At 37.6% G+C, this 12,504-nt stretch overlaps 1 protein-coding gene across 4 annotated transcripts in view; it reads right to left on the bottom strand.

Moving 5' to 3' along the window:
- Positions 1–12,504, bottom strand: part of oxr1b (oxidation resistance 1b) — a 69,995-nt gene that overhangs the window by 42,214 nt on the left and 15,277 nt on the right. For all 4 annotated transcript variants that reach the window (XM_051663680.1, XM_051663678.1, XM_051663677.1 and 1 more), the window contains one exon: positions 9,585–9,781. In XM_051663680.1, coding sequence (XP_051519640.1) covers positions 9,585–9,781 — 197 coding nt within the window. The remainder of the gene's footprint in view (positions 1–9,584; positions 9,782–12,504) is intronic.

The following is a 12,504-nucleotide window of genomic DNA, read 5'->3' on the forward strand; positions in this document are numbered from 1 at the left end:
GTCACTCTCTCCATAAGGTGCTCAATTCTATTCATTCTCGAGTGGCCTGATAGCTTTTAATTGAGCTGTAAAGAGTGGAAATTGATTATGAAGAGAGGTTGAAGGCATATTGATTTATGCAGATCATAAAATAGCCATTCACAAAGTGTGACTGACAAAACTGCTATATCTTCAGTTTGTGAAGCCATATGGACTTTATGGATTCTTCTAAGCCAGTGTTTCTCAACCTTTTGCCTTAAGTACAATAAATAAATATGATGTCCTGGAATTGCATATATTATATTGCATACATGTGTTTTGTTTTTTTACATGTTTATTGTTTACATGCATAATTTGTACTATTTACAAGTATTAAGATTGATATGCAGAACAAGAGCTAAAACAGTACTGTCTCTTTAAGACAGCTGGCGGAAGTTTAGCCAGTGAGCGCATATTAACGTGAGAGAACAGGCACGGTTTCATTAGCAATGCCTTGGCAACCACCCACTACACCCTAGCATTGTGGTGGTGAGTTCTGCAGGGACAAGCACAACTTATATTTTCCACAGAAAATGTAAAACTCTTTTATATAATTACTTACTGTTATTTTTAATGGCATGAGGTTTATTTTTCCTAAGTCATTAAACTGCAGATAACAGTCGTTATATACTGTACAAAAAGAGAATTTGTTTTCTTTAGAAACATCAACTTTCAAACAGCGCCTGTGAGAATGTGACAGATGTTAATTAAAATGTCACAAAGCATTTAAAATGTACTTAACAACACACTAAACCTTCCCCTTTTTCCTCCCAGATCTAAGTGGACTCAATGTTTCAGCATGTTCTAACATAGGATGGTGCATCTATTACAGCAATAATCCAGCCTGCCTGGAATATGAATAAATCACTTTAAAATTAATCTACAAATGAGAAATGAGTCCAGTGAAGTTTAAATAGTGAAATACAATGCCTCATATATTGCGACCAATTATCCTTGCACGAGCATAGCGGCCTCATTTTGCTGCTGTAATAAATCTGTGATATATTCCATGTAATCTGCTTAAACTGCAGAAAAAGGTGTAAAATATATCACTTAAATAGCTCGACTACACACCTATCTTGCACAAGTTTACAGCTTTGACATCAAATATGACAACTTGAACTGGTGCAAACTAATAGACCTCATACACTTCTATTACAAGAAAAACACAGGTTTACCACAAATAACTGTTATGTTTTGTAATTTCTAAATATTTATTTATTTATTTATTTACTTTTGTGGATTCTTTTTTTTTTTTTTTTTACTTTTTTGTCAATAAGGCATAAACATTACATAGGCTAATTATAAATCATGTACATTTAAATACAACCCCAATTCCAAAAAAGTTGGGACAGTATGAAAAATGCTAATAAAAGCAAAAAGGATTTATTTGCTAATTATATTCACCCTTTTCTATATTGATAGCACTACAACTACACATTATATGATGTTTTGCCTTGTGAATTTCATTTTTTTTTTATTTTTATGTACAGTAATTTCAAGTCAGATGATTGCAACATGCTCCAAAAAAGTTGAGACAGAGGCAATTTAAGACTAATAACAATTTGACGAGTTGAAATAACAAGGCACTGTAAAACAGGAGATGTCAAACAGATGAGGCAATCGTGTCATAGTATATAAGGAGTCTCCAAAAACAGCCTAGTCCCTCAAGAGCAAGGATCATTCGAGACTTGTCAATTTGCCAACAGGTGCCTCTGCAAATAATCCAGCACTTTGAGAACAATGTTCCCCAAAGACAAATTGGAAGGATTTTGGGCATTTCACCCTCTACAGTGCACAATATAGTTAAAAGATTCAAGGAATCTGGTCAAATCTCGGTGCGTAAAGGGCAAGACGAAAACCATTTCTGAATGCACGTGATCTCTGATCCCTCAGACATCACTGTCTTAAAAAACATCATTCATCTGTAATGGATATCATGAACATAGGCTTGGGATAACTTGGGATCCACAGATGCAAGTTAAGACTTTACAATAATAATAATTAATAATAATTTTCTTTATTTGTCACATTATACATTTGCACATATACAGTGAAATTCTTCTTTTTTTCACATATCCCAGCTAGGCTGGGGTCAGAGTGCAGGGTCAGCCATGATACAGCGCCCCTGGAGCAGATAGGGTCAAGGGCCTTGCTCAAGGGCCCAACAGTGGCATCTTGGCGGTGCTGGGGCTTGAACCCCCGACCTTCTGACCAGTAACCCAGAGCCTTAACTGCTGAGCTACCACTGCCCCGCAAATGCAAAGCAGAAGCCATACATCAACACTGTCCAGAAGCACTGCCGACTTCTCTGGGCTCAGTCTCATCTTAGAAAGTAGAACAAAAGGAACAGTGTTTTTTGGTCCAGTGAGTCACTTCAAATAGTTTTTGAAAAACACAGCCGTCGTGTTATCTGGGCCAAAGAGGAAAAGGACCATCCAAGCATGTTATAAGTGTCAGGTCCAAAATGCAGCGTCTGTATGAGCCAGGGGTGTGTCAGTGCCCATGGCATGGGTAACTCGCACATCTGTGAGAACACCATTAATCCAGACAGATACGTACAAATTTTGGAGCAGCATATACTGCCATCCAGCACCATCTTTTCCAGGGATGTCCCGGAATTTTCAGCAGGACAACTTCAAACCACATACTGGCCAAATAAGCAGAGAGTGCGGTGCTAGATTAGCCTGCCTGCAGTCCTGACCATCTCCAACTGAGAATGTATGGTGCATTATGAAGCGCACAACACAGCAATGAAGACCCCGTACAATTGTGCTGCTGAAAACCTGCATAATGGATGTATGTGGGAAAATTCCACTTAACAAACTTGTGTCTTCAGTGCCTAAATGCTTAATAAGTGTTATTAGAAGAAATGGCAATGTTTTACAGTGGTAAACACTCGACTGTCCCAACTTTTTGGAGTGTGTTGCAAACTTCTGATTTGAAATTACTGTACATCAAAAAACAAAACAAGGAAATTCACAAGGAAAAACATCATATAATGTTTAGTTGTAGTGCTTTCAATATAGCAAAGGGTGAATATATATATTTACAAATAACTCCTTTTTGCTTTTATTAGCATTTTTCATACTGTCCCAACTTTTTTGGAATTGGGGTTGTATAATATAATATGTTTATTTTATTAATATTATGTAATGAAATATTTGTTAATAATTAAAGTTAATAATACAAAAATCCCTGGTCTTCTGCTAAGATGATGTTCCCATAGAAAAATACAATACTATGTTTTGATCTAATTTATTAACTTGGTCTGTTTACAGTTCATTAATATGCTACTTGTAAGTACATAGCTATGCTGTGAGATATAAGTTTATTGCAACACACCCTCTGCTGGCTCATCTCAGTAGTGTCTTGACATCGTTCACAACTCGTTTAGAGAAAGCAAAAGATACCTTAAATGCATTAATGCAGCAAAAAAAAAAAAAAAAAAAAATCCACATCAGAGAATAACTACTATCGTGAAAGCTTGCCATTATACTCATAAAATTCTATTCAGAGCCAGACAGGGACAAAACAGTAAGGCAGCCAATGGTTACTGGATGAAAATCACATTTGCTATTATCTGCATTTACACAGTGTGATTCTCAACTAGTAGATGCCTGCCAGTATGGCATTATATTACTTAAAAAACAAAATCACCCTTTGAAAATGGTAAGGATGTCAGGAAGCTTTCACAACATCATCCAAAAGAAAATAAATATGTAACATTTGATATAAAATAGATTGAACTGGGCAATAACTCTCTCCCAGTTTCCATCCACTCTTGTAATGCATTTCTACAAGAGTTCAACGTCCTTTGCACTTCACTTCAGAAGATTACTCTTGTGAGTGTGAGAGTTTAGTGTGTGTGTTGTGTGTGTGTATTCGGTTCAATCTCCAATATACACAGCTATAAAAGGCTTAAAAAGTCTAGAGCATTGTGCTTTTTCTTTTAACCCCTGAAGATTCTGAAAACAGAAAACATGCTGACCAACATGTTTATAGAACAGCCAGACCCATTAGATGCAAGAGCAATATCTAGGAACATGTAATAATTTCTAAAGCCTATGGGAAAAGTCCCAGATCTAAGGCATCTGCTAAGACTTTTACAGAGGCCTCAAAAAGTATTTGGATGCTTACACCCTGTCTACATCGGGCACGTCCTTTGACACGATGCAATGCAACAACCTGAGGCTGGCTACACTGGACGCGTTGACACAAACATTCTAAACTGTTTATTTGTGCTGTTGGCAAGAATAGTACCAGCATGTGCAATGCAAAATGGAACGGGACACCCGTTTACTGTCGGCGCGACACAGCGTGCCACAACGGACGCTTCCAGTGTAGACAGCGTCATTGATTATAATGGCTTCAATACATTTTTTATATCACGCACACGTCCGGTGTAGACAGTGTTAAGTGTCACGTAAAAATGTCTGAATATCTTATCATTATAATTACAAAATTTGAGGTTTGATGTTATTAATGTGTCAAAATACTTTATTTGTTCTCTGTTTACTGGAGTTAATCAATGATTTGATGATTTGAGAGTGTATAACGATTTTAATTTTAATCTGTTCATCTTACAAAGTGATTCCATGCCTTCAAAATATTTGGAATACGATGCACGTGTTGCATGGACCAATTTTATGGAGTCTGATCTCATGAAAATTACATGAAAGTGGTGACATTTTTTTACTGCTTTATCGAGTTTTAAATCGACAAAACCTACATCCCTACCTTAAACCTAAACCTAACCAACAGTGTCAAAAGCAAATGTGAAATAAATAACTGCATAAGAAACCACTTCATTTTGTGGTGATTCTATGACACTTTCGGCTTGTGTGCTCTTCAGGACTTGTATCCTGGTTCTTTGCATTGCAAGTGCAATGCTCTATCAGTTGAGCTACTGTGCAATTTGATCTCACTTCAACAAGCTTGTAAACGTGGATGGTTATGTAATGCAAACATTAAAATATATTGCATTACAAGTCATGCTCCTGTTCTAAAAGTGTTTAGATGTCATAAAATAGCACAATGTAAGAAACAGCATGAAAAGTAGGTGTTAATCTGTTAAACTGATAATTTGCCGTTTTAGTGGTGATGTTTTTGTGAAATAAAATTGTTGCTGTAGCGCCTCTAGTGTTCATTTCACCAGGAAACAGCCACGATACATAGGCTACAACAAGCCACGAAAAAATAATTTTGCAAAAATATAGGTACAGTATAGTAACGTGATTCTATAATGCTCGCTTTAAAGCGAATCACTACTAACTGCTATTGTATTGAAATCATCTAACTGAAAATGAATTCACAAATCTCAGTTGGTGTTCCACAGAAGAAAGTAATTCATGTGGGTTTAGAACAAAATAAGGGTGAATAAATAATGACAGAATTTTCACTTTTAGGTGAACTATTCCTTATATAATAAAAATAAATATGTGGAATTGCATGAGACTGCTAACAAAAGATCATGAATAAGAGTCTAATTACTCTGACATATGATATCCAGTACACTACACCAGCAGAGATCTAAATCAAGGTGCTTTAATTAAAAGATTTTCTCTACATACTTACTTACATGGTTAATTGGGAGAGACGCCCCAATTCTGGAGAAATAGTGCAGTCCCCGAACAACAGTCCCATGAGACTGAAGTACAGCCAGAGGCTGATGTCAGCCCTGGGAAACATAAGCAGTCACTGAAATAGAGCTGGGATGTCACAAAAATCACCAGTATCTGTTCTTTGGGGAAAATCTGGCTGAGGTAATTACTGTTTGCTAGTGAGGTTAACTGATGCACAAAATGATGCACAAATGTACAGATTTGCATACACACCTGAGGACACAACACACTTATGTTATTGTGTTCCCACTCGGCCGTTTTAGTTTTCTGGTGGTGGTGGGGTGGGGCTCTTCCCTCCTTTGCACTGACCATCGGGTGGCTATCACGGGCCCCCTCTCTCCCTGCACACCCTGCACTGCCTGTAGTTATGCCACATGTGGGTGCGACCAAGCGCACCCATCTTGCACATACAAAATAATAAAAAAACACTGTAGACGGCCGCAAAAACACATTTGAAGTGAACGGCACCTAAGACAAGTGGAAATTCAACGTTTAGTATCGCACACCTCGCTATTTCAGTGCATCATTAATGGTGAACTTCCTAGCTAACTATTTTTATGTTTCTAAGTTTTGCACTGTTTGATCTAGAAGCACAATTCATTTCCCCTCCTTGGCATGGCCCTGGGAATAAAAACAAAAACAAGATGATTTCTATTTCAGTCTAGACTAGATTTTTCGTCATCTTGGAATTTAACAAAACATTTTGTTTATTTCGCTTCTTCTCCTACAAATTTTGTCCAATGTTCACCAATTTTGGCTCGCATGATATTCAGACCAATTGTCACATAAATAATCAGATGGATCTTTTAATTTCCAAATTGTTTCCCAGTTACGCCCTAATGGATTGGATGACGACTTGATGAGAATGCCAAACAGGATGTGAAGCTGCATGTTTCCAGGCCAATGCTGTATTGAAATTTGGTAATTACCATCAGGCCCAGCTGTGGATTTTGGAAACCTAGTGGACGTGAGTTGTTAGGGTTAGGTTTAGTGGTAGGGTTAGGATTGGGTTTGATCATTTAGGTAGCTCTTCATTCCTGATTAATATTTCTGAATCATTCAATCAGGTATCACTGTCCTCATGACTATAACTGACTCTTCCCCTGCCATCCTTTGTTTTGGAAATGTGAAATTTGTAGACCTGTGGGGGACTGAGAACTTTGGGGACCACCCCACCCCCACTTGGTGGTTATAAAGTTACATGTAAATATTGGTTAAATCTGCTCATTACCTTTTAATCTTTATTATTATTATTATTATTATTATTATTTTTATTTATTTATCATATTGCAGCTAAAAAATATTTGGATCATGCTTAAAGTGGTAATGTATCTGCCAAATTATCATAGGAAGTTACAAGAGATTGCTTCTTATATGCTTGATTTACAAGAGAAAGGTTCTTCACATTTTCTACAGAATAAAAGATTAGTTTTGTGATGTTGCCTGAAAAAACGCTAACCAGATTCATATACTGCACCAAAAGGCAGTCCAAAAAGATTGCTTACTCATTTGATCAGATAAAAGACAGAATATAACCCCTTGAAATGCCAGCAGATTCACCATGATGTAACAGTCAGAGGGTTAAAATGTGCCCATTATGGTTAGAGTAAGGGTGCTCTATTTAGTCTGAAGAGTGAAGCACCTTCTGCGACTTAAGAAGGTGTAATTACCCTGTGTGTGTGTGTGTGTGTGTGTGTGTGTGTGTGTCTGCAGATCCACAGATTGATGAGATCCTCTTTTTCTCCTCTGATTACAGTCTCAAAGGTGTAATTTTCCTCTTTACCATGGGGCCAGTCAGCCAGTTCCTGTGCCAACACTGGATTAAGCATAACTAACAAGTCCCACAAGACCTGAACCCACTACTGATCTCGCTACTATAGGAACATACTGTATATTACTGTCCATCAAAAGGTAATGCCAAAGTTCAGTCTGGACTTCCCCATCTGCCATTGGTCAGACAAATTGGGTGCAACTAGCTCACCCCAAACTTACAGTATTGGTTGAGTCAATGTTGCTATAGGTTATTTCAAGGACTGTTCGTTGGTGACATCAAATTACGTCATTGTTCCATGAACATTTCCTGCTTGTCAAAACAGAGAATATTTAGCAGAGACGGGCCACTTCTATTAAAATGAATGGGAGAAATTGGAACGCCCAAAGGCAGCTATACAAGATGGTAAAATTGCATTTTTTAGCGTAATTTGAGTTAAAGATGCCCAATTTATAATACCATATACACGCCCCTCCCATGGATCATCGTCGCCCGCTGTGACTTTTCCCTGTTTGGCGGCATGTGATAGGGTTCATTTGAACCCAATGAAGAGCTTCATCACCGCGCCTATAAACACCGAGCGCGCCTCCCCTCAGTGAGACCAGTCTCTACCTGCTGGCATCTTTGCAGGTCCAGGAATGGAGCAGGCAGGGTCCGGTGCGAGTTAGATGCGTCGCCGGACCTGCACCCCGGAACCTCCGCGTGAGTTAGATGTGACGCCGGGGATTGGAGCATTCGTCGTGGCCGACGGGCCAGGTTGTCAGGCCCCTTTTCCCCTCAAGTGCCAAGGCTCAGGGAAGCTGGGCAACTCGAGTGAAGCCACCGTCCCACGTGCCTCAGACCAAGGTGGGGAGTGTGTTGTGGCCGCCGGGACCCCGCCCACTATCACCTGGACCTTCCCCTGTCTTCACTACTCTTTCTTCACATAGCCCTTTCCACCACGAAGACCCCAGATTCCCCTTTGTTATGGACATTTTAAATAAATGCCTCTCCGAGGCCTGATGCCACACCCACTGTGTCCATCTCTTGCTCACCCTGCCACACAGTGTTGTCAGATTTTAATGCTTATTTGAAATATGTCCTTTTTATCGTAATCTAGACCAACCGTTTTCGGTCTTTCCGTATTCAAGTAGATAGGAGCTGCACTTTCATTATGCTTGTTTACGTTGGTAACATGACGCTTGCCCAAATTGTCCAAGAGTATTCCAAAGACGGGTGCCAAGTGGTCTGGCTTACCTTGAAAAAGAGACGTTGTTGAAAGGATCCGGAAATACGTTTGGACCATTCTAATTCCTTTGCTTTGGTTTACATTCTTGAAATGGTCTGTACTGGGCTGGCTTGGTTACACAAACAAAGAGATCAATGTTTGACAGAGCCACATAGACACAGTGTTTCCGGGAAATCAACCTATGAATGACTTACAGCTGTCTTTGCATATTTATCTAGTATAAGAGACAGTATTTTAACATCGCAAAAATTATGCACATCACCTTCTGTTCTGTCATTTTTTACCGATTTCATTTTAGTTTTTTTTAAATAAAAATGGTTTCCTCAATCTGAGTGGTTCAGATCTTGGTGACTTTATTTAGATATGCAATCTGAAAAAAATAAAAATGTGGACTTCATTTGATAAGTCTAAGTGGTCATAAAAAAAATAAATGCAACACCATGGCTGTTAGTGGTCAAAATTGACTGACCAAAGGAAATTAATGGGAAAGACCGTAACACAGAGCAATTTTTTTATGTGTTGAATATAATCTATATATCAGCCACAATGCTGAACAAACACACACAGAAATGAAGGGGTGAGACTATAAAACATCCAGAGTGCAAAAGATTCTCACCCACGCACACACTCACACACATTCTTACACAGAAAGAGAGAGAGAGAGAAAAATGAATGGGTTAGACTATGACACACACACTCACACACACACTTATAAACACTGGTTTCCATGTTTTATGGGGACTTTCCATAGACATAATGATTTTATGGGGACATTTGGTCCCCACAAAGTGAAAATACCCACATACACACAATCGCATGCAGAATGCACACACACACACACACATCTCGCACTGTCCCATATTCATACAGAAACCCTTACAATTCATGTTTTATATACAAATCTCAGAAGGGCTGTAAAGTTACTAAATAGTATGTCATGTACCTACGGTATATCCTCGTTTGAGTTCTCCACGGCGAGGACTACGAGACTTCTGTATGTTGGTGGTACTGATGCCATGTTCTTCAGTAATGGTTGTTCTGGCCACACTAGGAATGATGGGTGATGCCAGCGGGTCTTTGACAAGAGAACCAGCATAACCCTCATCAGGGATGTCCACTGACTGAGACTTCTTCTTCAACCTGAAATTAAAATTAATAAATAAATACAAAAATAAGAATATACATTAAATTCAAATGCAATAAATAACTCAGCTTTGGTCTAGTTTGTTTACGATCTGAATTTCCGAGATCTGAATGTGAGAGATTTGTATTTGGAGTTCGTAATTTCATCTTAATCTGAAAATTTGAACCTGGAATTCTGCAATTTGAATTTTTACAGCTAATTCCCCCTATGAAAAATTCCAAACAAAACAATCTGCTGTTTAAAAATACACATTTATAAAACATGAAGCAAAAATCTTCAGTTTTGTTAAATGTCACATATCTAGAATTCAAATTAACAGATTTCACATTCAAATACTTTAATTATTGTTTTAACTCCATACCCCTTGACCTCACATTTCAAACTGAATCAAACTCAGAGTACTGTTGGACATGCTGCCGTAATGGAGGAGCTACAGACAGAAAAAGTGACGTGACACACAGAGAGCCGGGTCCAGATGAACTGACCTAGATTCACAGAGTGAACAGTCTGAACTGTTACTCATTCACCCGAGCACTCACCCGAACTCTGAGCTCATGACACTAAAAACACAAGGACATTAGAAAACCCAATACTGCTAAGACGATTTCCTGCGAACTTCATAGGTGTCTCAAACATAACATAAATGTACAGGGTTTGCACAGGGTTGTCATCATGGAAAACCCGTATATTTTAGGGAATTTTTAAATTGTGATTTCCAGCCCTGGAATAAAGTCATGGAAATGTATAAAATCTTAAAAGGTCATGGAAAATATGGAGAAATTTCTATGGAGAATTGTATTTTTTCATTATCTTATGCTCAGCTCTAAAATATTTCTTCAGCTAGAAATCGTTTTTTGTGAGTGCAATCTCTGTGAAATGATTTGAAAGATCTCTTGTAAAATTCATTGAATTCAAATTCAAGTCCATGGGATTTTTCTTCTGTTTTGTTGTCCGCCAGGTGAAAATCGTAAATTGCTTTAAGTAAAGTAATGCAATCCACCCGTGTTCTGTTCAACACTAGTTCTGAGAACCTAGCTATAGATATTGAGAAGTGAGTTGGTAATGTCAGTAAACACTGATGTGGCATAAACCAAATCAGGTTGCTACATGATATTGCCATTGACGTTGGCAAAGGTTTTGAGGGTTAAAAGACTTCTTTCTCACGGCTAAATCACCGGATTTTATTGTCCCTCAGTGACTCATAAAGATGCCATATATCAGTTGAGCTTATCAGCTAATGGACCCACTCTCGTTTACAACATGCAAATCTCACATTCAATGCAAAACTGCTTGCCAGAAGACTTCTGCATGTCATTGTATTCAAGCATCTAACATTTTATCAACGGCACCCAGGTAACCGTTTCTTGGCAGACTGACCTAATTGGTTGTGTCCAGTGTAGACAAAAGGAAATTTATGCACAAAAGTATCAAACTGCACCCTTTTTACACATTAATGACTAACACAATGCGGATCTAGATCTAGAAGCATTTTTATTTTATATACAGACTATAAAAAATTAAATAAATAGATGAAGTAACATATGAAGGACAGGAAAGGAATATAAAATGAAGGACAGGAAAGGAATCTTTATCAGGGAAAGCTCGCCTTCAGAATGCAATGACACCAAAGCCATAAGGTAACATCAAAAAGTTCAGAGTCGGTCTCGATGCTTGCATACAAATTCTGCATGTCATGGTATCTGTATATATATGCACGGGCTCAATAGCAGAGTCTCTATTTAAACAGGATTTGAAGTCCTTAACTGACTTAAATGAATCATAGAAACAATGCAGCTGAAATTTTTAATGCTAAAATACTTTCTCCTATACTGTAGGATCTTACATTGCCTCTGCACAACTTCTTTTTCCAATACTTAAAAAAAAAAAAAAAAAGTCATACAGACCTTGCACTCAAAAGAACTAACACTGTCATTGAAAGACTGATAAATGCCTTAATGCTTTAGTAACGTGTAAAACTACCAGTTCTCATTCCTAATAGTTCTGTCTTCGCATGGAACATGTTTAACGAGGGGCAGGAGAGCATTAATAGAGATTATGAGAGATTTTAAGCTACTCAGACTCCTGCTGACTAAAACTAAGATTTAAATATTACATAACAGCAGCAGGTGCTCCATCAATACTTTATGAGGCTGATGTTATTAGACAAAACGTTTAACTAACCTTCATTACCCATTTTATTATGATTTATATTGCCAAAATGACTCCTTATCTAGCCATTGTAAGTGTCAGTTAATTGTTCCTCCTTGTGTTTAGGCAATAATGGCATGTGAGAAAAGCATTTAATGTTTTCCTTCTTATATTACTTAATTAGCTTTTAATTAGCACATATTTAACTTTAATATCGCTGTTTACTGCTAATTATATTGCCAGATATTGCTGTTCGAGCTCACTCATATATGGGTCTCTCTTCAACTTCAAGCACTTTCATGTCCCAGGGGTTGATTTTTATTAAAACAGATGATATATATATATATGAAAGTCTCATTTAAACTGAATAGGACACTTTTTACCAGGCCTTCATTATACTTTTCAAATGCCTTTCATGTATAGATTTTATTGTTTTAGCCTTTAAATATTAAACTAAAAATCCATTATAAAAATACAAACTATTACATGATTAAGACTGTGATAATTTAAAGAGTGAAATGAGCATAAATTATTTCAATATTTATTGTGTAAAATGATTTCCATCATTTTT

This window comes from Myxocyprinus asiaticus, chromosome 30, assembly GCF_019703515.2.
Source record: "Myxocyprinus asiaticus isolate MX2 ecotype Aquarium Trade chromosome 30, UBuf_Myxa_2, whole genome shotgun sequence".
In the NCBI taxonomy this organism is placed as follows: Eukaryota; Metazoa; Chordata; class Actinopteri; order Cypriniformes; family Catostomidae; genus Myxocyprinus; species Myxocyprinus asiaticus.